Source organism: Apteryx mantelli, chromosome 1 (assembly GCF_036417845.1).
Source record: "Apteryx mantelli isolate bAptMan1 chromosome 1, bAptMan1.hap1, whole genome shotgun sequence".
Taxonomy (NCBI): domain Eukaryota; kingdom Metazoa; phylum Chordata; class Aves; order Apterygiformes; family Apterygidae; genus Apteryx; species Apteryx mantelli.
In genome coordinates, this window is record NC_089978.1 from 163,728,887 (window position 1) to 163,755,966 (window position 27,080).

General features: G+C 43.0%; 1 protein-coding gene across 2 annotated transcripts in view; it reads right to left on the minus strand.

Annotated features, from left to right (window-relative positions):
- Positions 1-5,655: 5,655 nt before the first annotated feature.
- MYH9 (myosin heavy chain 9) overlaps positions 5,656-27,080 on the minus strand; it is a 73,366-nt gene continuing 51,941 nt past the window's right edge. For both annotated transcript variants that reach the window (XM_067309260.1, XM_067309266.1), the window contains exons 16-41: positions 24,852-25,045; positions 24,380-24,501; positions 23,929-23,998; positions 22,833-22,993; positions 21,979-22,087; positions 20,863-20,994; positions 20,001-20,207; positions 19,363-19,500; positions 18,739-18,862; positions 17,767-17,938; positions 16,956-17,168; positions 16,350-16,494; positions 15,618-15,824; positions 15,417-15,521; positions 14,016-14,168; positions 13,364-13,612; positions 12,668-12,880; positions 11,773-11,985; positions 11,279-11,440; positions 10,465-10,593; positions 10,029-10,117; positions 9,705-9,828; positions 8,417-8,625; positions 7,881-7,989; positions 7,385-7,557; positions 5,656-7,199 (exon numbers count right to left, since the gene is read on the minus strand). In XM_067309260.1, the coding sequence (XP_067165361.1) occupies positions 7,082-7,199; positions 7,385-7,557; positions 7,881-7,989; positions 8,417-8,625; positions 9,705-9,828; positions 10,029-10,117; positions 10,465-10,593; positions 11,279-11,440; positions 11,773-11,985; positions 12,668-12,880; positions 13,364-13,612; positions 14,016-14,168; positions 15,417-15,521; positions 15,618-15,824; positions 16,350-16,494; positions 16,956-17,168; positions 17,767-17,938; positions 18,739-18,862; positions 19,363-19,500; positions 20,001-20,207; positions 20,863-20,994; positions 21,979-22,087; positions 22,833-22,993; positions 23,929-23,998; positions 24,380-24,501; positions 24,852-25,045 (4,040 nt within the window). In that variant the 3' untranslated portion in view covers positions 5,656-7,081. The remainder of the gene's footprint in view (positions 7,200-7,384; positions 7,558-7,880; positions 7,990-8,416; positions 8,626-9,704; positions 9,829-10,028; positions 10,118-10,464; positions 10,594-11,278; positions 11,441-11,772; positions 11,986-12,667; positions 12,881-13,363; positions 13,613-14,015; positions 14,169-15,416; positions 15,522-15,617; positions 15,825-16,349; positions 16,495-16,955; positions 17,169-17,766; positions 17,939-18,738; positions 18,863-19,362; positions 19,501-20,000; positions 20,208-20,862; positions 20,995-21,978; positions 22,088-22,832; positions 22,994-23,928; positions 23,999-24,379; positions 24,502-24,851; positions 25,046-27,080) is intronic.

The following is a 27,080-nucleotide window of genomic DNA, read 5'->3' on the forward strand; positions in this document are numbered from 1 at the left end:
ACTGCCAACAGAAAAACAGTGAGCTGTACTTCAAGCAAGAGCTGATCAAGAGGTCTATCTGTGCCTTACCCACAAGGGCACATCAGTGCGAGACAGCTGGGTGCATCGTGCTTCCAAAAACGATGAGCCGGCTCATTGCAAGCTGCACGGCACACAATTACATTGACAGTAGAAAGGATCAAAAGCCTGTACAGCAAATTGGGCTGTGTGTTACCTTGTTAAAACCTTTTTTGGCTGAGCCAATACCTCTGCTTCAAAGCCTGCTGCAGTTCCTAATGACAGCATTAGCACTTCTTATGAAAGCTGATAGGAGTTGCCTGACATCTGAGCTGGTCTGTCCTCCAGAGGTGAGATCCTCACGTGTGCACTGGCTGCAGAGGATGCTTCAGGAAGCAGAGAGAGGCTCTGAAAGAGCCACCTCCAACCTGGGATGAATTTGGCAGTGTAGGCATGGCACATGCAGCCCCTGTGCCTTTCTCAACCCCGTGGGCTCAATGGGGAAGTGTCAGGAAGGAAATGAAACAAGAAGCTGTTGACACACACCCGCTGGCCACAGGGCAGCTTGGAGAGGCTGCATCAATCCATCAGGCCCACAGGGCTGTACAGTTTGCCACAGTCCTCTCTAGCCCTGAGAAGAGCCCAGGTTTGGGGAAAGGGTTCCAGAGGGAAGAGGCAGCCAAAGTTGTCTCAGTGCTCTTCCAGCTGTGCCTGGGCTAGGATTTTTCCCCTGATGGAGGGGAAGTGAGTACCAATTGCCTGATGATTCCTACCCAATAGCCCACCTTGCTGGGACCGCTTCCTGCTGAAGCTCAGCCAGGAGTTTGGGGGAGAAAAAGTGAAAGGCGGGCTCTGTTCTGACATGATGCTGTTTCTTTATAAGGCAACACACAGAGATCTGTTTCCCTGGATACAGCAGGAATGAAGAGCAAGAGGAAAATTTCTTCAGTTGGTTTTTTTTTTTCATTTAGTCATCACTTCACCCCCCAAAAATGGTGTAGATTTGCTTATGGGTCCAGCTGGTCAGTGTATCTTTTGGCTGTACAGTTTGGCATTTTGCTGCTTCTAGGAAAATCTATCAGCTGAACAAAAACAATTTTCTTCACTAGTATTTTGTCTCCAATAAGACTTTTTCCTGCCATGGAGCTCCACTTCTGTCTGGCCTTACATTAGGTTTGGGATGATGAGTGATGGCTTACACCCAAAAAAGCAGTTCAAGAAAGTAATCCATTTATCCTGAGTGATATGCCCTATCATAACACTCTTTTCCATGAGGTTTCACAGACTTTACATCACAACTGGGTAAAAGTTAATTAAGGCTGTAGTGTACCCACAATATAATTCCAGATAATTTAATTTTGTGCTGCTAATTAATGAGTAATATGGAATACTGAGGCCAGGCACTCTGTCATCATCAGTTCTCCATTTTTTCTCTCGTTCTTCCTTATGACCAGGATGCTGAGCAATAGTGAAACTTTTAAGGCAGACTTCCTAGTCAGGGGCATGCATAGGTATTAAGGCACTCCAGTGTCCAGTGCTGCAGAAAGAGGGTCTTCTGCAGCCTGTACACTCTCTTAGCAGCTGTAGGTAAGCAGAGAAGGTAGCCTGCCTTAAATATCCCTTCTGCAGAAACAAGCAATTGCCTAGTCCAAAGGTAACTGTACTTTTACCTAGTGGATTTTTAAGTGTCTTTCTCTGCAAATTTTTTTTAGAATTGAAAGGACCTTTGTCTGGCCACCTCATCTTGGTGAGAGAGGCTGCCTCACCGCACACAATTGGCTTGAGAATGGATTCCAGCATCTCTCCTCTCACGTACCAGACCATCATCACTTGAAACACTTCACAGAATCACAGAATCACAGAATCACTGAGGTTGGAAGGGACCTCTGGAGATCATCTAGTCCAACCCCCCTGCTCAGCAGGGTCACCTAGAGCACATTGCACAGGATTGCATCCAGGCGCGTTTTGAATATCTCCAGAGAAGGAGACTCCACCACCTCTCTGGGCAACCTGTTCCAGTGCTCTGTCACCCTCACAGTGAAAAAGTTTTTCCTCATGTTAAGATGGAAGTGTCTGTGTTTCAGTTTGTGCCCATTGCCTCGCGTCCTGTCGCTCGGCACCACTGAAAAGAGTCTGGTCCCATCCTCTCGACACCCTCCCTTCAGATACTTGTACATGTTGATAAGATCTCCTCTCAGCCTTCTTCACATTTTTCTTTTCTTTTTGCTGCACTGCCACGCATCCACACTGGCTTAAAAGGGTAGCAAGGACTGGAAAGTCACAGATTTAGATCTGGAGGGTTTTTTTTTCCCCCTTTTCTTTCTGTTTTGGCTCACTGTCTTGGCACCAGAGCAGGGAAAAAAGTAAGTCCAGGCAGATGGCAAATGGTTCTCTACTAATATTGATTACTTGTCCTGGAAGAAGGAAGGTTGTGTCCAAGGACATCTGGAGGTTCAAAAGGACATGTCCCAGGCAAGGCTTGGATCCAAGGCTTTTCAGGGAATGCTACGCAGTGGGATCTTGCCAGCAGGATTGGGACAAAGCATCTCAAGAATAGTTGGAGAAGCTCTCAGAGCTGGGCTGGGCTGGGCTTCCAAGACAGAGAGACCACCGCTCTGTCCAAGCCCTCCCTCACCTGCATCTCCTCCAGACACAGAAGGGCTGTGCTGCAATTTTCCATCATAGCTTACTCCCTCCCTATTGTTTGTGCCTGTCACTGAAGCATCCTAGGCCCAGAGCCATCTAATCTGTGCCCTCCTTTTAGACAAAGGTGAGGCTCCATTAATGTAAATGTTCCAAAGAAGTGATATTTGAGACAAGGTGGGGAGGAAAGGGAAGGGGGTTAAATCCCCTTCCTACATCTGGCAGGTCATTGTTGTGTTGCATGAAACCAACCGCAGCTAGCTCTATTAGAGATTATCTTCACTCTGCCCTTGGGCAAGCTGTAGCACAAACAAGACTAACATTCAGCTCCTATCTGTGCAGAAAGGATCTCCACAGCACAACTTGATGCTGCAGGTTTAGCAGTTCGCCTCCACATCCCTGAGGCTGTGACAAGGCTGACTGCTCTGCCCCCTCCACCACTCCTTTGTTCTGCCGTTAAAACAACCTGTAAGGGCCATGCTGTAACCTGTATCACTAAGATTATTTTTAGCCTGAGTTATTAATTTTAATTAATTTTAATTTTAATGATCTAGGTTACAGCATAGGCCCATAAACCACTGTGTCAGCACAACAGTCTGGTGCAGGGACAGGAATGCTTGCAACTAGCTTTACCACCAACCCTTGCATCTTCTGAAACTATACCCGTGTGTCTTCTCTTGCTCACACCCTTCCAATGCCTACTGAAGATCAAGGCTGAGGTTGGCTCATGCAGGCAATAGACAGAGCTAGAGCTTCCAAGAACAACTTTTTTGCAGGGCCCTCAGATCAGGTAACAGTTTAGCCACACTTGCTTATTACAGTATTTGTAACCACTCACCTACTCAGGCCATCCCAAACATCTCAGGAAAACCTGTGTGAGGCATTTAGCAACTTTAGAGATCTAAGGAAAGCAGCAAATCAGGAGCCAAGAGAACATACTAGTTCAAGGCTGCCCTCTGCAGGAAAGCGGAAAATTTTGTGAAAGACTCATTTCTGCCCTTCCATGTGGATTTATAAAGACGTGGAAGGTTGAAGTGTCAACGGAAAAAAGACACAAGGCTCCTTCCAGCATGCACAGGAGGACAGATCAACATCCAAGCAGTACACTGACTTTTGCACAGTAGGACAAAAACCAGCCTGAGCTTGAAGAGGTCAGCATACAGGTGTTAAGGCTGTTCTGGTCTGTATCACAAGTGTCTGGCCAGCTGGCATTATTTCAAGAAGATCCTATCTGAAGGCAATTTCAGTGTAATTTAAGGGGTACACTGTTCACAAAACTATCCTATACATTTCTGCAGAACAGGCTGGAAAGAGACAAGACAGAAGTATGTGGACCAATAGACTCCCAGATGAGAATTTCAGTAATTCAAATCCTGTTTTTAACAGCATCGGGATAAGGCATTAGTACATCAGTAAGTTACAGCCACACCGCAGAGCCTGTATTCCATACAACATGAACACAGCTCTGTTCCTTTATGCTGTTGCTTCGTGCAGCACCCTAAGAGACCCCCCCTCTTCATGAGCTGTTGTGCTTGAAAGTTTGATCAGACACATCCATTAAAGGGGTTGCTCAAAGGAAAACAAAGTGGGCTCTTGACTTCCTGAGTTCTACCACATAGACCCCTGCCCTCACCCCCAGCACAACAATGCAACTTGCTTTCATATATAAGCAAATACCTCACCTCATCCTCAAAGCATTAATCCCTATTTAGGGTTCAAAAATCTGCAGCTTGTGTTACATAACATGGAAAGTAGTTCACAATCACACTGACCCCTTATATGCGAGTATACCCATTGGTGCAGCAATACACGGTCAATCTTCTTCTGCACGCCTCCCTTTCCTGCCATCTGCCTACTATTTCTTATGAGAAGACTTCTGCCCTTCCCCAGCATTTGCTTAGACAGGAACCCCATGCTTTTGTGGCTCTAGAGTCTCATGATCCTCTGAGAACCAGTTTACTGAAGCTGCATCTTCATTGCTCCGTGTTTTCCAGCACTCCCTTTTGCAGCAGCGCTTGCTGGCTGTACCGTACGCCCTCTTGGTGAGCATCAGCACTTGCTTCTGAGTCACTTCCACTCACTGCAGCCCCTAGTGCAGTTGCTAACTCAGATTTTCTTATCTAGGTTTAAGTCTCAGCCAACATGGGATGAAAGGGAAGTGGTTACGATTATCAGAGCAATGTCCGTATTATGTAAGAGCAGACATAAGTCTGCAACATCACTTCTGCAGCTAATGAAGAATTTGATTTCAGGCCCACCAGTGAGCTGCAGGATCAGGTTTTCTTATCAGAGCTACAGCTGTGACACTACACAGGCAGAGGGTTTATGGACCCCAAACCTGCTCCAGCAGATGCAAGCTTCAGTACAATCATGAAGGAGGAAGTAACAGGTGCAGGAGCTGATATTATGCTCTAGTTTGCTATGCTACTTGAGCACCTAGGACAATTTATGGAAGAATACAGCCACAAGTTCCTTATTTCTAGGGAAAATGCTACAAAAGTAGATTACAAAAGGAGAAAGGGAGAAAGGAGAAAGGAAGATGATTGAAAGGAATTTTTGCTAATCCATTGATTAAAATTGACTTCTAGACATCTATCACTTCCTCTATCAACTTTTATTTCTTATCTGTGGAAGAATAGGAAGGCAAAGTGAAGAAGAGAATTTGTTTGCACAGATGTTGTAAAAGGTTTCAGACTCAGAAATACTGCCTTCAGACCAAGAACAGAGCTAGCTCAGCTCAAATTTACAGCCTTATGTTTCAAGTTAACTGCATACAAAAGAGGTGCATTATCTTCCTCTGAAGTTCCTGGTGGGTTGCTGCCAGTTGCCCCAGTAATACATTGTGGGTACTGTAACATCTGATTTCAGCTATGGAGAGTCACTCAGCGTTTGAGAGGGGCTGCAGCTCAGTTGACAGGACAGGCTGATGCTCTGACACCACCACTGCTTCCTTTAGAAGCTGCACACATGGTCTTCACTGCACCTACAGAAGGAGGGAACAGCGACACAAGCATGCAGACTGCAGCACATGGATAATTTTTATTGGTAACATCAGTGGAGCACCAGTAAACCATTACTGACTGTAGTGGTGACACACAGCTGAGGCACATGCTAAGGCACTTTTATTATATAAAAAAAATTTTAATTTTTTGTGACAGCAATTGGGACATGAGGCTCCTGCATTTAGAGCACTTCAGGCATACAGTATGATGCTTCATATTTAATTATTTTTACTTTGCTCATAAGTAGGTCTAAATGCAGCATATACAACATGGTTAAGAATAAAGGTAAATCCAGCAACCAGTGTACAGTGTAGAAAAGTAAAGACTATCTCTATATAACCATGGTCCCAATAGAAAGGCAGTGATAAAGACCTTTATTTTTTTTCTTAATTACTTATTATGAGATACAAAGGCCTTACATATATCTGTGCAGATTAAAGGGTTTTTAATATACTCTTAGTCAATGGTGCAGAATAACTAATCCCAACCCCTGGTTACAGAGCAGGTGCAAGAGGCTTGAACACGTCAATAAAAGAGGGATTTCCCCCCCCCCCCCCTTATCCCCACCCTCTGCCCATTACTCTATAAAATTCCCCTAGATTCTGCCTATTACCATTAAATATATTTGGTCCCCCAGAGATTCTCAGACAAGCACAAGGACATTCTCCTGCTTCCCCTGCCTGTCACTAACTACTGGTCCACACTACCTTAGACAAAACCGCTCAGAGGCAGAGACAATAACAGGACATCATTGCACTTCAGAGATCTGTCCAGATAATAAAAATGAGAGAAGAGAAAAAAAAAAAAAGAGAAAAGAAAAAGACAACTTTGGCAAGTCCTCCAGGTGGCCGATCCTGAGAGAAGCTTCCCTCCTCACCTCTCCCTGGAAACATGTGAAAGAAGAAAAGGTGAATTGCCATGGCCAAAGCACACCGTTATTCCTGAAACTGCTCCCAAACCTTGTGGGTGGGCAGATTAAAAGAGGCAGAAGTCTGAGGTCACTGAACATGATTGCCAAAAGCAAACAAAGAGGGAAGGGAAAGAATACAGGAAGGTGCTTCCCTGTGGCTAGGATCTGAAGACAAAAAGTAGATTTACAGCAAAAATAATCTTTCCCTAACCCCCACTCCCTCCAAACTGTGTAAGGATTCACCAGCAGACATGGCACAGACAGTTCTACAGGCCTTCGTAGTTGCCAAACTCTGCTGGTCAGATTTCAGAGCCCCGACTCTTTGGCATTAAATACAAAGAGGATTAGGAAACTGGAAAGAGGGGGAGGCTAGGAACACAGATGCCCGATGGCTCTAGATACACAGAGCTGGGTTTGCTGTGCAGATTCCCAGCCAATTTAGGAGGAGAGGGTTTGCAGAAAGTCCAATGGAAGAGGGGAAGGTGGATGGGTCACTCCGTCACATGTAACCTGGGTCAAATGGGAGGACTTATTCAGTAGCTTTGGCATCACCAGCATCTGCCTTGCCATCCACTTCCTCATCGGAGCACTCGCCTGCACCCTTCCTGCCAATCCGTCGTGGCACGACAAATGGCAGGTCCCCACGCCTAGGGAAGGAAGGACAGTATGTCAGTAACCCAAGATTTCACTGACCACCAGACAAGGCAGGCTTTGGAGAAAGGTAAGGAAGTGCCCGGTCACACTCCTTGCTGTGAGCAAGTGCCACTGTGGGCAATTACAGCAAGACTATGCTGGACTGGCTGCCAAGGTATCACATAAAACTCAGCCTTACCTGAGTTTGCTCTTGAGGGAGCTGACCTCTCTATTCATCGCATCAGCAGTTTCAGTGGCATCCTCCAGTTCACGCTGGAGCTTCCTACGGGATGCATTGGCTCGCTGGGCCTCTTCTTCAGCTTCCTCAAGCTGCCGTTTCAGCTGCTTCAAGCGCATGTTTGCCTTGTCCGCCTGAGTGTTTAAGGGAAAGAAGGTCAGCTTCTCCCAGAGTTACAGCACTGCTGCAGCTACAGCAGCAAGAAGCAGAGTTTCTGAATAACCCCCCCTCTTCCCTTCCTGAGGGCAGCTGCCTATGACTAGACAGCTCCAAGCTTTTCCTTAAAAGCATCACATTTGCATCTGTATCATCTTGTAATTATCACAGTGAGGGAGAAAGGAGAGAAATTCATAGGAAGGTTAATGCTAGAGCCTTCTAAATGCAAATGATACTTTGTTCACAGAAGGGAAATCCTCCCACCAGAAGACTCACTGATCCTGTGGGTAACTATACACACCTGATCTTTGTATTGCTCAGCATTACGCCTCTCATCATCCACCTGCAGCAATATATCTTTCAGCTTCTTCTCGGCACGGCGCACCTGCTTGCTGGCAGCCTGGCGCTCCCTACACAGAAATACAGTGACGGCTAAGACAAGAGATTATCTCCTGTTGTCCCTAACAACAAGACCTGAAACAGGCAAGTTAGAAACAAAGAAGATGCCACTAGTCATAATAACTCAGAGCAAAGGGGATGGGAGAAAAGATTTTCCAGAAACGACCAAAAAGACAAAGTCACACAGAGCATGACTCTTGAAGCTACTGAGGGACAGCAACACTCCATCACAGCTGCGGCTTTTGGAATGGTGAAGTTTGGAGGAAGTTAGCAGTCTGTACGATGAAAATGAGGAAAGTTTGTGAAGATCTTACTTCTCTATACTCCCCAGTACCTAGGATAAAACCCTCACTCATATAAATCAGAATCTGTTCAGAACTTAACATCCCAGAGCGGGTAGAGGCTTGTAATGCAACAATAGTTTCTGATGGGACGTACTTTGTCTCCATGTCCAACTGCTCTTCCAGCTGCACTATCTTTGCCTCCAAGGCTGTGATGGCAGCCTTGTACTTGGACTTCACTGCACTCTCCATCTCCTGCAGCTTAAGTTTGAGCTCCTTGTTCTGGCGCTCCATCTGCTGGCGAGCATTCTCATTCTTCTGTGCATTGCTGCGCTCAGCATTCAGGTCAGCATTCATCTGATCAATCTGGGGAGAGAAGAAGTACTCAGCATACTGAGAGTTCCAGCCTGAAAGGCTGATATTTCTCAGGCACCTGCTGACATGCAAAAGAAAAAATACCCACAGGGTGAGCTGAATGCCTGGAATATTCAGATGCAGAAAGCATCCCTCTGTAGACAGAGATATAGACCATCTCTCACAAATGTCTCAGTTTACCCAGCTTTTCAAAGTAATTCTTTGAACAACAGGTTTATCAAGCTCCTCTTATGGTGGGATTTGCCACCACATACAACCTCCTCTGGAATGAAAGCCATAGTTTGGCACTTAACGCAGTAATTATCAGTCTTAGTGGATTGCATCCATACTGAAACCAGTGGATTCAATACCTATGCTTTACTAATTTATCACATATCTGCTGTTTGTCTACTTCCACTACACAGAAGCAGCCTAAAAATACTGACTTTCAAAGGTGAAAGAGCAAGACTCAATCCACTTCTAAGCCATGGCTGTGGCTGATAGTTAATCAAGTAGAGGACTATGCTTTGGCCTACTGGAGTCAACAAACCACTTGGAAAGCCATCAGCCTGGAGCCTTGGCTTTTGAGAACTAAGAAAACAGTGTGCTTGACTCTCAAAGTCAGGCAGATAAAATATACCAAAGAACAGTCAGATTAAGATCATGGTTTCTATAGCAGCCTAACAAACTCCATATGGAATTTAGTTTGTTTGAAGAAGCATAAAACTGACAGAAAGTCACTTTCCATACACATTGTGGCACTGTTCAGTTTGCCAAATTGGAAAAGCATGCTACAGATCATATTTTGCGTAACCCCTTAGTGCAGGAAAAGAGACACCAGGAATTTCTGATAAACCTGGGAGACTGTTCCAGCTATCTTGTCTCATGCAAATGATTTTCTATTCCAGGATCAAAATCAGTGAGCTATGAGCACTGGCTGCCCTCTCCGTTTTCTCTATTGCAGTGTTCAGGTGCTTCATCTTGCTCATGTCTATGCAATATACTGCAGAGGGCCTCTACTGTACACAAACCAGACCACAGTTTGTCAGTTTACACAAATTTGAGAACCTCTACCCAGCCTGAACAGGTACCTGAAGATTTGCCTTCTTGAGCCGGTCACTGATTATCTCTGCATTGCCTTGCTCCTCCTCTAACTCCTCCTCCAGCTGAGCTATCCGGGCCTCTAGGCGTCTCTTCTCCTCCATGGCCAGTGCTCTATAGGACACAAGCATTAAAGTAGTGTTGGTGGCATTAGCGCCTTGGGGAAAACTTGCCATTTATAATTTTACAAAATGAGCTCGATCTTTCAAAAGAACAGAGGTACAGCACATACTGCAGTCTATATAAAAATAACAGTCTACAAAGTATTTTCTCAGACCAGCTCCTCCACCCTTGAGCAGGGGAGCATTACTCACCCTTTACCACTGTTGTTGGCAATCTCATCAGCCAACTCGTCCCTTTCTTGCTGGGCCTGGCGCTTGGCACGCTCAGCAGCTGCAAGTTCCTGGAATGAAAATGAGACTGTCAGTGATGTAATGGAAGAGTACCAATTAATGCAGAATAGGAAAAGCAGATATTGTAATGGGTGGAATGGTCTCTAGCTAGATTCAGACTTAACGATAAGACATAGCCTGTTTTCCCCCTACCCCATAGCTTCCTTTGTTTTGCCTCACTCCTGTCACAGCTGTCAAGAAAGGGCCAAATTCTGCTGCTGGAAATGGACCTTGTATTTAAGCAAAGAAAAAAGAAAAAAAGAAAAAAGGGAAATAACCACTCAAGCTTAGACTGATACACTTAGTTCTTGGCCAAAGAAAATGAACAAACCCTTGACCTGCACGCATACTCCATTACCTCCTGCAGTTGGATCATCTCTGCCTCCATGCTCTTCAACTTCTTCTCATTTTCTTTAGCCTGTGCCAAGATCTCTTCTCTGGAAGTACGTGTGTCTTCCAGTTCCCTCATGTAATCCTTCATTTGTGCCTGAAAAGGGAGAATAAAAAAGGATCAGTTTCAGAGCATCCACATGAACAGAGCTGTTTACCTTACAGGAAACATGGAGGAAAAATGGAAACAAGGACTTCATTAATTTTTAGCTAATCTTTTTTTAGCTAATCTTTTTACAGATTGCTGTAAATAATCCTTTTTCCATTTCAAAAGTAACAGGAAAAGCAGTAATGGGAGCAAATAGGGCTGCTTAAATTGCAGGAAAAAAAAAAGCCTCATCAGACACTATGGAAAAAAGCTTTCTAGTGAAGCACTGGAATGGATTGCCTAGGGAGGATTTGGAGTCTTCCCTAAGAACAGATCAAATAAATGCCTGCAGGAATTAAAGACATAGCAGAACTGTCTGGGGGCATGAGAAGGTTTAAATGATCTTTTCAAGTCCCTCTAGCTTTGCAGCTCCATAATTCTTTGCAAAAGGACTGACACAAGGCAAGGACTAGAGTGGACTCTCTCTACAGCTTGTCTCCCAAGGAATCAAACAGGCAGAGCAAGGGTTAGAACGACATTTGAAATGCCAATAATTCTTTCTGGTTAAATTGCCACAAGGCTCTACTGCTCCTGTGACACTGATGCATGGTTCCCATGAGGTGAAATCTTGCATCTCATTATTTCCCTAGGTAAATGCTTTACACAGGCAGCTAAAGCAGTTACAGCTCCTCACCTGCAGTCTGCGGAGCTGTTTGATGGCTTCTTCACGATTCTTGTTAGCAGTCTCTATGTGGCTTTCCAAATCCTTCAGGTCCATCTCTAGCTTCTTCCTGGCAGCCACAGCAATGGAACGCTGCTTTCTTTCATCTTCCAATTCCACCTCCATCTCCCGCACCTGTATGGAGAAATAAAGGTATCTGTGCATCAGCTCCTTGATTTCCCATCAGCCAGTTTTCACATCCTCCTAAGTGCAAGCATCTGACTTGTTTTCACTTCTCCTGGTGGGGTGGATGGAGCTAACATTCCTTACTGATAAAGCCACGAGGGTTCCTTTGATAGAAAAATTCTGTTCAGGGACTCAGCATACAAGGGAATGTGTCTTGCAGAGCCTTGCAACACTGCCTGGAGAGTTACTATTAACAAGGGTCTGTGGATGGGCCCTGTCTATCTAACCATCTTCGGACACAAGCGCTGTTATGTGCAGAAAACTTTCAGGATTTATCTTACTTGTCTAATCAGCTGTTTCTTCTTCTCTTCATTCTGTTCATCACGCCCCTGGAGATCTCGGTCAAACTGTGCCTTCATGGCCTGTTGGTTCACTTCTAGCCGCAGTTTGGCATCCTCTGTGGCCTGCAGTTCATCCTCCAGCTCTTCCAGCTGTGTCTTCATCTCTTCCACCTGCTGCTCCAGGGCTCGCTTAGCCTTCTCCAGCTCATGGACCTACAGCACATCACTACACATTAGGTTTCCTCAAAGAATGCAGGCAATTTCAGCTATCCTAACAGCAAAGAAGTCTGAGAACAGCCACTCACGTAAGACAGGATACAAGGACACTATATCTAGTCCTTATATTAGTGTAGAGATAACCCTCAAAGCCAACTGCTTACATACTTCTGAGCTGTCAGTGTGAATCCTGCTTACCTTTTAGCTCTGGTCATGTACGTGTGGTAAGGGGAGAAGAGGGAAGAAAGCATTTATTAGCCCAACCCTGACCTACAGGAGACTTACCAGAGCTGGATACCTCTGGTTCTGACAGAAGGCATAAAAAATTTTTTTATCCTTCAAATTTTTTCTTTTGTCTCCTGCTTATCACAATCTTTTGTGTCTTGAAATACTTGGGTTACTGTTTCCCATTGTCTAGCTACTCCTTGGTATTTTACACACAAGGCTTACATCATACCCTTTCCTCCTCCGCAATTATACTAGGTAAGTTCTATTTCAACCCATCTTTCCTGCCTACTGCTGTAACAGAAACATTACAACACTCCTAAACCCAAAATGTTTTCAGTTTTCCCCACTACATTCCTCTGTGTGTTCACACTAGTACAGGCTTTTTGCAGTATTTTGCTAACAGTATCACCTGCGTGACATTTCCTGCCCCGATTTTTAATTTCATACTTACACTTTTCCCAACATCATCCTTTGAACTCATCAGGTCTTCCATCTCTGTGCGGAACTGCTTATTGACTCGTTCCAGCTCAGCTTTCTCCTCTATGGCTTCTTCCAGGGCTCTGGCCAAGGAAAGGGCCTTAGTCTCCTTCTCACGGGCTTCTGCCTCAGCACGGTCCCGTTCTTCTGCGTACTTGGCAGAGATGCTTTTCTCCTCTGCCAACAGCTACAAGAGTATAGCATCAGCATTCTGAGAAATTCCTAACAAGCTCCTGACAAGCTAAACATGCATTTTTTATGTTAGTGCCTTCTTAGTAGCATTCTGCCTTGGGTAGAAGGAACTAAGAAAATGCAGCTTCAAAGATTGAAGCATGCCACCCGACCTTTAACATCAGAACTGACCCTGGATGAACAAACCTCTAGTTCACTAGGCCTCCAAACTATCATTTCCAGCTCTGATCTGTAAGCAACACTTTGAATTCAATCTTGTTGATATAAATGTTAGCCCCTTGGGAAAAGAACAGCACAAAACTTCATAGGCATGGAACAGAATGAGTTTACCTAAATGGCAACTTATTTCTCTGCCTTATATGCTATGCCTCCATTCAGAAAGAAATATGAATTCTCCATGCTTCAATGTCTAGATATTCTTATAGGCAGACCTGGCACAGAAGATGCAGCTACTTAACTCCCTGTGACTAAGCTATACCTGATCAAACTTCTTCTGCTTCTTCTCCAGATTGGAAACTGTCTGCCGCTGATGATCCAGGTCCACAGTGATGTCATCCAGCTCTTGCTGCAGGCGGGTCTTTGTTTTTTCCAGCTTGTCATATGCAGCTGCCTTCTCCTCATAACGCTGGGTCATGCTCTCCAAGTCCTTCTGCAGCTTCTTCCTGGCTTCCTCTGCTAACTCAAGGCAGCCCAGACCATCATCCATTTTCTTCTTTGTATCTATGGCCTAAAGGACAGACATCACAGGTGAAGCCAAGCCACACATAACACTCAACATGGCTTAGTGGCACCAGAGGAGTTGAGGAAGTAAGTCTGCTCAGTTCTGTGGTAATTACTTCAGTCAGACTTAGAAACAGTGGGATAAATGCAATACCATTATTTTGGAATAACGCTATATCTATGAATTCCCACAGGAGTTCTTAGATAGAAATTTAAAAGTAGTATGTGTTCTGATTATCAGGGACCTGATCATTTTCTCTCACTCAGGTCAGCAGGATCAGCCTTTCCCAGGAAAGGTTCTGTTTCTAGAAGTCAGTTCTGCATTTAGTTTTTACTTCCTTCAAGCCACACTTACACTTAACACTTCCTCTCCTCTCAAGGGTTTGATTTGTGGGATACAGATTCTGTACCTGTTGCTGAAGAATAGAGATCTGTTTCTCCAGGTTTCTCTTTGCCTCTTCCTCTTCTTCCAGCTGCTCTTTGAAACTGTTCTTCTCATCCTCCATCTGCTTCAGTTTAGTGCTGAGGCTCAGTTTTTGGCGAGTCTCCTCCTGCAGCAGCTCCTATAAAGCAAGCACCCCAGTGGAACTCAACACCTTTCCTTCAGATTAAAGACTAAAAATCCTCACCCATTCCCTCCAGGATGAGCACTTTTGAAGTTGAGTTTAAGTATGCAACTTATTTCACAGATAAGCCAATTGAAGACAGAATTTAAATAATTGTCTTCCAGCAAGTCAGTACACAAACAGAATATCCAGAAGGATCCTATTATCTGTTACACTCTGATAATTAAAGCATGCTTCTTCGCTACACAAGTACTATCTCCTGCTTTCCTGTACAGCCACTGCACAGTTCTTTCTGGAGTCCTCTTTGAGTAGCACACAAAGCATTAAAACTTTTCCCAATGGTAGCATGACTGTACTCTGCCATGTGACTTTCTCATATTCAAGTATCAAAGAAACAGACAACAGGCTGAAGTGATTTAGCACAGTTAATAACAACTGTTGCTCTTCTTAGCAATTCTTCTAGAAATCTTAGCGAAATTCTAAGACACTGGTCATTCACCAGCTTAGGGCAGCAACAATATTTATTAACTTATGCTGCCAGTACTTGCACTGAATGACCTATAGAGATTGATAAGTCCAGTCTTCAAACCAATGCATAATTTCTGTATTGTGCACCATCTTTGAGTCTGCTCTTTGAAAAACAGACTGAGCAGGCAGAACATCAATGGCAGTTCAAGGTTACTTTGTATCTGAGGTTTGCCCCCCTCCCCCAGTGTTCTGCTTGGTACTCAGTGCTTTGCCAAAACACTCAATTCCAGTAACAGTAAATGGTTCTTTCATCCTGATGTATAAGACTAAGCATGATTTTTCCCCAGGGGGGGAAGTCAGATTATTTGAATCTACCACTTTCCCATTACACGTTGTCAGATAAATTTCTGAAGTTAAATAGAAAATTTTATTCGAAATGACAAAAAACCTTGTTGTACATTGACTATGAAGATCTCAAACAAGAACCTAGCATTGCAGTTCACTTGTAGCATTAAATAGACTTAGAAGTCCTCCTCCACTGCTTTTCTACTTGAGAGCTAAGACAGGGAAAATTCCATGGGATCCGCATACTGAGGAAGCAGAAGGAAGATACTCAATACCATGCAGTATAGCACCTTAGCAAAATAGCCAGACCCAATCCTTTGAAGTGCTTTATAACCAGTATTTAACAGTGTCCACAGTGCTTTCTCACTTTAAACATTTGTAAGAGACACTGGATGCAACACACAAGGATGCCTCAGCTTCCAAAGCTCTCACCTGTGCATCCTGAAGTTGTGACTCCAGAGCAGAGAAGTCCTTTGCTAATTTGATTGATTTGCTGTCCGACTGGTTCAGAAGGCCTGTGACATTGTCCAACTCAACCTGAAGGAGAGATCAGAGTACATCAGTTATTAACAACTTTCTCTCCTCTCCAGCCCCTGTCGGAAACAGAAGCTAAGGAATACACATGACACTCACCTGCAGTTTGTTGACCCTTTCAGCCAGTTCTGTCTTCACTCTTTCACCTTCTGTAAATTTCACCTGCAGTTCTTGGAGCTGGGCATCTACTTTTTTCCGCTTGTGCTCAGCATCCCCTTTGCCCTGCAGCAGCACCTTCACCTCATTGGACAGCTCTGCCCTCTCACTTTCCAGAGCTTGTTTTGCTTTTTCAAGATTTGCTTTCACCTGGAGGGGGGGGAAAAACAGATGCAGATTTTAGATATGGCAGGATACTTCTACTAAGTGCATGTTTTTATTCCAACAAGCAAGCTAATGGTGTCCGTTTCACAGCTAAGTCTCAGACAGCTTACTCAGAAAAACTGACTTGAACAGCCAGTCACTGACAAGCAGAAGACAATTTAACAACTGGGGAAGACAATAATACTAGACAGTCTTGCACCATCAGATTTCCAAATTAAAGGTTGCACAGGTCAACAAGCGCTAGCAGCTGAAAGAACTAGACAGCATCATGGCTATGTAATATAAGATGCCTGATGGAAAAAATAATGAATGCAAATATTAAAAGCAACTGCATATATGATTCACAGTACAAGATGATCTACCAAGGGAGGAAGAAAACATGCATCAGAAGCCTGATGTAGGGAGCACTTCATATTCTTCTACAGCTTTAAGCCCTGGCCACTGCCCTAGAGCAACTATCACTCCAGAAAGATTGCCTGATTTGGCCTTATGCTTCCTGCTCCAACATACCCGTTTGGTTTGTTCCAACTGCTCTGCCAGCTCTTCAATAGCTTGTGAATGTTTCTGCCTCATCTCTTGGATTTGAGCCTCATGAGTCTTTGCCTCATCCTCAAGGGTCTTCTTCAAAACTGTTACTTCTTGCTCTCGCTTTGACCTGTAAAATTCACAGCTTCTATACAGATGCCAAGGACAGAATCAAACAGACAGGCATATCCACTAGCAGTATCACTGATGCAGAAGAATGACGAGGTCTGGTTAGCACTACAATCTATAAAGACACTTTTCAAAATTAGAACTTAGCTTCGCACCCTTCTGAAGTTTGTAAACACAAGGTCACAGCATTATTTTCAACCTAAGAATTAAACAGTTTGAAAGCATTAATTTTTCAGGGGTATCACCACCAGTGTGGTTAAGGAGCAAATTAACTTTCATACTTCAGGTAGGGGAATGTAGTCTTGACTGCAGCTTGCACACCAGTTCCTGTGTAGTCACTGAAGCTGCTAACCAGTCTATTCTGATAAAGACTTGCTTTGATAAGAGACTGGATGCAGCAACATTCATTTAAAAAACAAAAACAAGCAAACAAGACTGGACGCATCTAGCTGTTGGAATTACCTGAGCTCCTGTTGAGCAGCTGTAGAATCTAGTGTGTCTTCTAGTTCTGTTTTCAGTGCCTCCAGCTCCTCTCCCAGATCCCGCTTCTGTTTTTCAGCTTTGTTCCTGAATGCTCTCTCTGACTCCAGGTCTTCTTGCAGTTCAGTGATCTGGGATTCAAGCTCCCGGATCTTTTTCAGGGCCATGTTTTTCTGAGCTGCCTCCTCTTCCACCCTGCATTCAACATAGACTTCTGGTCAGAGCGAGATTTAAACCATATGTAAATTAAAACCACCTCTCCTGACAAAAATGATCAAGAAAAAATGCTGGTAGTGATCAGTTCTGCAAGACTATGTTTAAACTTCAATCCATAGATCATCCACAAATTCTAAGTTCTATCTCCCAATACTTGAGAGGGTAAGATTACTTACCTTAAAGTAGGTGACAGAGAGAGACTGACAACAGAAGAAAGCAGAAGAGAAAGCACCATTTTACACTGGAAATTGGACACTTGACTGAATAAATAAATACAGAAACTCAGAAACTAGCACAGAAAGATACAGTGTGTTGCCACTACTTGTTAACCCCCTTTGAAACCTTGCTGTTCCAGTGAAACGTATGCAGTGTGATTAACATTTATAGTCTAGTTCTGTATAGAGAATGTGGAAGCGTGCGGCAGCCAAAGAACTCTGATGCTGAGTACACGGATCATTCAGTCAACAGACTGAAATACAATGGCCACAGATTCCGTTTGATCCCTATTCCAAAGTAAGTGACACAAGACAAGAAGAAATACTTCCTGATCTGGTGGTCCCAGAGGTCAGATTCTCACCTAGCTAAGGCTGCCTGTAGCTCCTCTTCCTTCTTGGCCAGCTGCATTTTGAGTTCTGCAATCTGAGCCTGCAGCTCAGCAATCTGGTCATGTAGATCACTGGAGTCTCCTTCAAGCTTTCTACGAGTCTTTTCCAATTCTTGCCTCTGCTTCTCTTCACGTCGCAGACGTTCTGAAGGAGATGAGGACACAGCAGTTAGCATGGCTGAAGCATACTCATTTAAAGAACATTGCACAAGACTTTGTTGCAGGGGAAACAAAGCTATCTAAGCAATAGTATCTTTCCAAGCAATACAAGTGTCCAGACAGTAGTTTGAGTGCATTATTCTGTCAAAATCTATACATGCAGCTGCCCTTATATTTTGTCTCAAACCAGATCTGGGCAAAGTCCATCTCCCTCACCTGTCAGCCAACCCCCCCTTCATTGTAAAAGAATAAACAACCAGCACAATGCCAGTCCCTCCTAACCCACACCACAGAGGCACAAGCACTCATTAAATGATGCTGAACACAAGATACCCTCTCCCTTTGCTGAAAGGGAAAAAGCTGACTCCTGCTGTGTTAACCAGGCCAATCTCAAGATGAAATGCCTCTAGCTTGAGCTCTGAAGAACTTGTGCAAACAGAAAATCACAAGCTACACTAACCCTGACAGATCGATGCCACTGGAAGTAGAAAAGTGAAGATACTTCCACAGCAGGAAAAGAAAGAACCAGCCTCCTCTCTCCATTGGCCTGCTGCTTTGGATAGGATTTTTATTTAGACCAAGGGCTCAGCTGACAAGGCACATAACCTTCAGCCAGCCAAACAGCTCTATCAAACCAATCAATAGCATACACACTACAGCACTAGTTTTTAACCCCTTAGAAACAAGAGTGAGTCTAAAGCTCTAGAAATAAAATTGATATTCAACAAATATTAAGAGGAAGCCATCTAACACTAGGCAAATGAGTCCCTTGCAGGATCTTTTTACCTTCCAGGTCTGTGATCATAGCTTCATGCTTGTTCTTGAGTTTGGCTAAACTCTTAGATTTCTCCTCCTCCTCTGTTAGGTTGGTTGTAAATTCAGACATTCTGTCTTCCAAGAGTTTCTTTTCCTGAAGAATTGAGAAGATAGTGTCAAAGCAGTTGCTGGGATTATAGGAGATTTTTCAGAGCTGACTGTGCTTAAAGATGTAAACATCATGAGTGCCTACTTCTGCTACAAGGAAACTCGGAAGCAAAGAAATCTTTTCAAGATTCCAGTCAGTATTCAAATAACTGGTTACTTAAAGATTTGCATTTGATAGCCTTTTCAAGCTGAAAGGAAAGTCAGTTAATGAAGTAACTGGATCCTGTTTGGTGTAACAATGTAACAACAAAGGCATGCTCAAGGATTGTGATTTAGTCAAGGCTATATAATCATACAATACTGACTTGCAAAGGATACAGGCTGGCAGTTAATTTTATAACTAAATTCAGGTCAGAGTTGCTCATGACCAGAATTGAATTAATTCATAAGTTCCCCATAACATAGGAAAGCCCAGCCTTTGGTAGGTGGCTCCAGGAGAGCATTCTGAGCATCTTTAGCTGGCACAGGGAGCTGCAAGAGTCTTACCTTGGCCAATTTGATATTCTGATCTTCCAAAACTATCACATCTTCTTCCAATTTCTTCAGTTTGGCTTCTGTGGTAACTTTTTCTAGCTGCAACTTCTGCCTTGCACTTTCCTCTTCTTCAAGCTGCTCCTCTAGTTCCTTCATAACACCCACATAAAAGCATGACATCTGTCAGTGCTGGTCACTGAGCAGTATAATAGCACAATACCAATACTAGGACTTGGAGTGCATCTTTACCCTTTCTTCAAAGTAATATTATCACTTTACAGAAGTGACTTTTTATGCCATGGCAATGCACCACACGGAGTTCTTACAAAAAAATTTTCTAGAAGAATAAACAATACTATTTTGCAAAGAAGATTGCTACCATCCCCAAAACACCTGGTTTAAGCAAGGCCTTGTCCAATTATTTGACAAGCAACCATAATCTTCGAGAATGGAACAGCCCATTCCAGAGGGCTGTCTGAGCACCTTTGGCTCACCACCAGTATTAGTGTGTTCTATTGCTATTTCCACAGGTAGATTTTCTATGCTACTTTTTCATTCTCTCCCGTTCCCCTCCCAGCTGAGACTGCTGACCGCTCTCTAACCCTTACTATCCTCTTTACTGACAAGAGATGACATTCCTAAAGCATTACCTGAATGTTCTGCTGCATTTTCTTCTTTTCAGTCTGCAGATGCTGACACCGTTCTTCTTCTTCCTCCACCCTGGCCTCAAGATCATGACAGATCTCCTCTAGTTCTTGTTTTTTGGCCGTAAGGCGAGCTCTTATCTCCTCAGCCTCAGCACACAGTTCAGTTTCTGCTTGCAGCTGTTCCTGCAGCTGCATTTTCTCCGCCATTAGCTACATCAGACATAAACCCAGAAATTGCCGTAAGATAAGCTCCAATTCACCAAAGCACTTAGTGATCTGTGGTAACTGCAGTTAGCTTGCTCCTATGTTCTGCAGTTACAAACTTAACCATGGCAGCAGCCTCCTGCTGCTAATCAAAACCTAAATGTCAAAATATATTTAAGCGTCTGTTCCCCTTTATAAATCATGCATCACAACCACATAACATTATATTTACCTTAACAAATTTCTAAAGATCATCCCATTTGAAATAAGGAGATTATCTAATTTTCCCCCATAAATGTAACACAGATATCAGCCCTACAGAGTAACAATCCTCCCCCCACCTTCTGTGTTTCAATCCAAATGGATGCCATTAGTGACCAGGATGAATTCAGCAGCTCTCTGTGATACTCAGCCAAAGCAGACTTTTCTTCACATAATGGATATGGCAGAGCCATAGCTGCTCACTGTACAAAACGACCTGCTAGCAGAACCAAGCTGGAGAGAAGGGCAGAAGAAACTGAACAAGACAGTAGCTAAGCTACACTGTCAACAAGCAGGAATCCTGTAACTTGTCTATCAGACCACTAAGAGAAAGGAAGAGCCTTCAAGCAGTTGGACAGGTAGAGAAAGTGAGTTTTATGCATGAGATCTGCCAACTCACCTGGGCCTGGAAGGTCTCCATCTCACTCAGTCTGTTTTCTGCAGCTAGCTGCTTCTCCTTGACCTTCATTAGTTCTTCTTCCTTGGCCATCATCTCCTCTTCCTGCCTGCTTACTTGCAAAAGAGGTTTCACCTGCAAAGGAAACCAAGGCAATAGGAGAAGTGTAAGAAAAGGGAAAACAACATGGAGAAACACTCATGCACTTGATGAGCATCTGCTAAAACAACACTTGATCAGCATCACATCTAAATGACTGACCAATTGCCACAAGTTTTGCTCTGAACACTAGCAGAATCATGGAGGACTCGATATAGTCTACTCTGCCAGTAACTCTGTCTGCCTGCCCATCCTTTCCTCCCAGCTGGGATGCATCAGGAAATAGATGGGTAAATTCCAGGAGCCTCAAGGAACAGAGACTAAATAGTAACAGCAAGAGAGTAAAAAAGTTGCTGTACATTGGGGCAGTTCACAGGAGGTCAATGTAAACAAAAACCAAACACCAGCACACTCTCTGCTCCTACATATTAAAAAAAGAAAAAAAAAAGCAATTTCATAGAAAAAAGAACAGTTTAAACTCTGTTATCTATTCTGATTTAGATGAAAAGTCTCACTGCTAAAAACTAAAAAGCAAGAAATCTCATAAATTAAAAGGCCATATTTGCATGTGTTCACTATCTTTATAAAAGGTAAAACATGTGCAAGTCTAATAGTAAAATCAGATCTTAGTGCTTTCCTTTTGCTCTTACAGCTCCAGAGGAAAAAGATAAGCCTCTCCCCATGTAAACAATCTCTGTCTTACCAAACTGACTAGCCAAGCAGTAACTGGCTTTTCAAAGTGCCATACCACCAAAGCAAGCCATCTTTTTCTAGGCTTGAAGTACTAAAAGATGCTCTTCCACAGCATTAATTGCACATAGCCTTGCACTTGGATTATACAGGCAGACAGCACAGTTGTAAAATATTGCCTCTACTTATGATATTCTGCACCTAAATGGATCAATGTGTAGTTGCAAGCCAACTCAGTTCCAAAGGAAGCATTCTTTACTCTGTTTCAGGATAAGAAGCTGAAAATGCAACCATAGACCCTTTGCCAAAATTGCAAAGGGAATACAATACCTTGGTGAACAACCTCCACCATTGCCAGTTCCTCAGTTTCAAGTAGGCAGCACAGTTCCTCTGAAGCACTTTCATGGCTGTCAATTGCTGCTGGCGCTTAGCAAAGGCTCTGCAAAATAAGTGGAGGTCAGACAACAAAGAAAGCCACATTTGCACACAATTATCTCCATCAAACCCTTTATTAGATACCTTTGAATTTTATTTTTAGAAGGTCCCCTCCTAAAAATCAGAGCAATGTTTCCAGTGAACATCCTCTAGCCTTTTAAGTCTTTTATTGCTCTGGTAAGACTGGTTATCTCTTCCTTTATTCACTTTCTTCTTAATTAAATAATGTTTTTCCCTAATATCTTCTAATCTGGAAAGCCTCACTATTTATCATTTCACACAAGAAGATATGAAACACAGAAGTACATTTTCCTGCCAATCAATTTGACAGTTACTACTTTTGTTTGTAGAATGTACCATTTGCAGTCCTACCTAGTAGTTTAAGAGAAATCCTACATCTCCTAATCAGAATTGTACTAAGACCTTTTCATTTTCACATTTGCAGTTTGCAGCTCTTCCATCAAAAACCTTGACTGTAGTAGAGTTCCTACAGAGAGGAATAGACTTTACTGCTCTAGTAGTGCATGGGATAGCAGTACACAGTTTTTCTGCAGGTGCACGAAGCCAAGCATTGCAGAGATCAGAAAACCCTAAAACAAATATCAGCTGTTACATACAAAGAATGAATCATGGCCTTTCTGGAAAAAAATAAAAAATAAAAATCACTGCTAGTTATCTTTTCTGAAACTTGTACCTGAAGGGGAGGAATATGCACACGTATATTGTACTTTATAGAATATGGTCCTTACTTTCTGGCCAGGTAGCCTCTGCAGCATGCTTGGAAGCCAATAATGACATCTGTGATCTTCAGGTCTCTCTCTTCTTCAAGATGAGCAAGGACTCCAGCTCTGAAAAACACTTTACTCTGTCCAATTCGGTAAAGGTTGGAATCCAGCTCCAATGCTTTGATCTAAAATGAGAGAAAGAGAAGAACGTATCTCAAAGACTGCTTCACGTGAAGCATCACAAAACGTATCTGTCTCTCATGGCTGTAAGATACCCCTTAGCTCCCAAAACAGACCTGTCCCAATTACAGGAGCTGGAGCTCAGTCAAGCACAGCATGAGATGGAGGCAGCAAAGGACAGAAAATATGATAGAAGGCATTGTTTAATACAGCATCAAATCAAGCAGTCAAAACTACAAGGGTACTGTGAGAAACATGTATCTGGTCTCAACCGTCCTTTTCCTTTCCTAAAGGGAAAGGCATCTGTTGATCCTTCCTATTCAATTTTTCCTAGTCCTGATCTTCGCCAGAAAAAGCACCCCAGCCAGTTTTCCCTTCTTTTAAAGGATTTGCTGCCAATACTTACATCAGTTAAGAGGAAGAAGGTACATTCCTTTGAGACAGGATAAAAGGGAATCCCTTACAGACAGTTTCAATTCAGTTTCCCCTAGTCATAAGGCTACGGAGCAAAAGCCTTCCCTTCAAAGGAGGCAATTCTGCAGAAATTAATTGGAGCCTTCATTGAAAGTGTTTGTCGTCAGCAGGCCATTCCAAAGAGCTTTCCTTGAAGCCCATATTTCAAGCATGCACCAAAGACAATGTTAATGCCTTTAAACATTTTGATTCTATTAATACCGCTGGCATTTCAAAGTGTATGCATCCGTGGAAACTGAAAGGCCCTCTTTGCCTAGGATTATTGAACCTCATGCTAGCCAATGGCCTACAACTGTGAAGCCAAGACACACCTTTTTGCATCCTCCTTCTCCCAGACAAAACATTTGACTTTGGAATTTCAGTCTGTGAGTACAAGATATATTTAAAATGCCTATGGAATGCACAGCTTGAATAAATTTTACGGAAGTGCTGGGGAAATCTAAGTAGAGTTTATGGGATGTCTTACCATCAGCACACAAGCCTGCTTTCCATCCATAAATCCTTTGGGAATTGCATTTGGAGTTAAGATTTCATATCTGAAGAGAACAAAGCATTAGACTAGTTAGACAGGTATCTCTGGAAACAGAAAATTTCAGTAATGAATTTCTATGGCATCATGAGTTTGACAGCTTCTGGTATTGTTGGAAGAAAAAAAATTTGCATCTCCAGACAACAGAGTATGAAGCTGCAGTCTTAGATGATGTCCTCTACCTCTCACCTTAACTAGATGTTTACCAGAGAAGAAGTCACAGATGCTCTTGGAGGCTTTGGGCCAGGGAGTATCAAGAGACCAATGTTCTATGTGACTGCCTTTCAAAACAGGGGCAATTAAGCTTCAATAAAATATTTCGGTTACTGCACCTATGTCTGAATTTTGCCAGGTTAAAGACTGCTTCAGATTCTTTTCTAGGCTATACCTTTGTCTGAATTCCTGAAAGACGATTCTGTTGGGGAAACCTTGACGACAGATACGGATTCCCTCCAGCACTCCATTACAGCGAAGTTGATCAAGGACCAAGTGGGGGTCCAGTTTGCCAGCCTAGTGAAGAAAAGCAGATTTTATAAGTAGCATATAGCTTTTATATGAAAGGTTTACCCCCATGCCCCCGCCCCCCCCTTTTTTTTTTTTTTTTAAAAGCGGCAAGGTCCCATCCTTTTCTGTAAGAAGAAAGTGAAGGTTCTTATGTCATCTTAAGGAGAACTGCAAAGATGAGTCTTCAAAATTCCAGCAAGTACACTGTTATTTAGGATGACCTTAAAAACAGATACTGAGAAAAGAGGACCTCTATAAGATCCCTTGCAAAACCTGACAAGGGATAAAAACCCAGTCATATCCTCCAGGAAGCCCATGTAAGACTGCATATGCTGTAGTGTTATAACTGCCTTTACCTTTTTCTCATGGTTGGGGATGATGCAACGGACGAAGTTGGGGTTGGTGTTCCTTAAGGTAGCCATCAGTTTAGCCAGCTGTTCCTTGTAAAGCTGTCCCACTGTTCGGAACATACCCTTTCTGGTTTTAAAGGCCCCTGGCAATGCTGTATCTGACATGCCAGCCACCTGATCCAGCCCAACAATACGATCAACTAGAGAGAGCATAAGAAAGAACATTAAAATTCTGCCACAACCAAAGGAAGCATTGGAACGTACAAAGAACATCTGGATAGAACAGGATAAATGAGAGGAGCTGCAGGATCCTTTTTGCTTCATCTCTACACAGATGTTGACTCCTATACAGTACTTGTGCAGGGATAGGAGCAGGAAGGAGGAAAAAGAAAAAAAAAAGAAAAAAAGGAAAAAGAAAAGCAACAGCTCACTACAGGAAGTTTGAGTGATGGAGTCAAACTTACTCCCAAACATACTCTACTGATACTACAGAAGGCAGCTCCTGAAGAGCAATCTAGAAGTGGCACAATAAGTTTCAGATGCTTCTACTTGTTTAGATTACAACAAAAAAAATGACAAACCAAGAGTTCTAGCTGCTAGCCCAGCAGAGTCAACTATTAGTTAACTCTAATCCAAATGGGGCCACAGTTAGAGAAAAAGCCCAGCTTGACTCTTGTGTTACATACAGGAAGAACTGCCATGACTGGCGATCAGAAAAGCCATATCTACTTGTAAACTGAGCAAACATGGTATGAAGTCATGACAGACACCAAACTTCAAGATACCACTGTTTGAATTATTTTTGGAGTACAAGTATTCTATGACTTTGAGACTAGACAGTTGCATTAACACTACCACTGGGAGAAAGTCAGAACTCTCTGCCCCAACAGTTTTCTCCACTATGCCACAGTGACATCCAAACACTTATGAAGCTATCATCTTGATTGGTGGACTCCACATACACATTTTTTTTCCTCCCAATAAAAGCCAACTAGATTCTAGAGTAGAAGGGGCAAGAAGAAACTAAAGTATTCTTTTTCCTCACTGCTTTACAACACTGAGACAAAAACTCAGCCACCCAAACAAAAAAAAAAGCCATATCCCTACAAAATTCCCACACTCCTGAGCACATTTTTCTAAAGGGCTTCAAGCTACTAGTTCTCTTTAATCTTTAGTGGTTGGCTGATGCCCACTCTCAGGCTCCCTATCTTCACTTCAGAAAATACATAACTTGCTTCTGATTGAAAAAAATCCATCAAGAGAAGCCCCTACAAAAGAAGAAACAATAAGAGATAGACACTTTCATTTATACCTAATATTACTTTACAACTGCACACTTCCAGAGCAGCCATTAGAATAGGGTCAAGGTTGTCTTATCAGAAAGAAAAGAAGGTTATGTTACTAGATGACATCACAGGGAAATCCACAGAAGAGCGTCCCAGATTCTAGCTGGAACAATCCTCTTAAAATCTTTAGTCCTCCGGTCTACATCAAGATAGCAAAAAAGACAGTTGCTTGCAACAGAAGATTCAGCTAAGAACAATACATGAGAACTGATCAGCTGTGGTCCAGTTGACATGTCAAGTTCAAAAGGATTTTGTCAGCCTCACATAGCAAAGGCCTTGTTAGGCACAAGTTGCCAATAGCCATTTTTCATGCCGTACAAGTTACTTTGCCAGACTAACTTTCTTTTAAACGATTAGCAGCTGAAGTTAAATCTCATCACTAGAATCAATATCCAACTCAACTTCAGTTTAAATGTAGCTTCAGGAATCTTCCTTCCAAAGCTTGCAATGAAATACAACCTTGCTTGCTCTATGTTCAAATGGTTGACAGGTATTTGCTTTTAGCTGTCCCTATGCAAGTCTTGCAAGAGCATCATTAGCGCCTGAACGTATCCATATTTTTCATGTATCCACTTGCAAGGTGAGAGTTTGGCTTTTGTTTTTAAGTCCATGAGGAACTACCAGCACAAAGCAAAGGAAATGAACAAGAAAGACAAGCAGGTATAGCAAAGGGACAGAGAGAAGTTAACGGAAGCATGTCTTGCATGGTTCTAGGATGCATTACACACATGACAACAGCTGGGTTTCTCAGTCACCTGGTTCTAGATGAAGAATAGGAAAGTGTTGATAGAAATAGGCTCTCTGAACGCTCTGCATCTCTGCAACAGACAGAGACGTCAAAGAAAACCCAAGACAGAAAGTGACAGCAACAGTAAGACTCAAAAGCAGA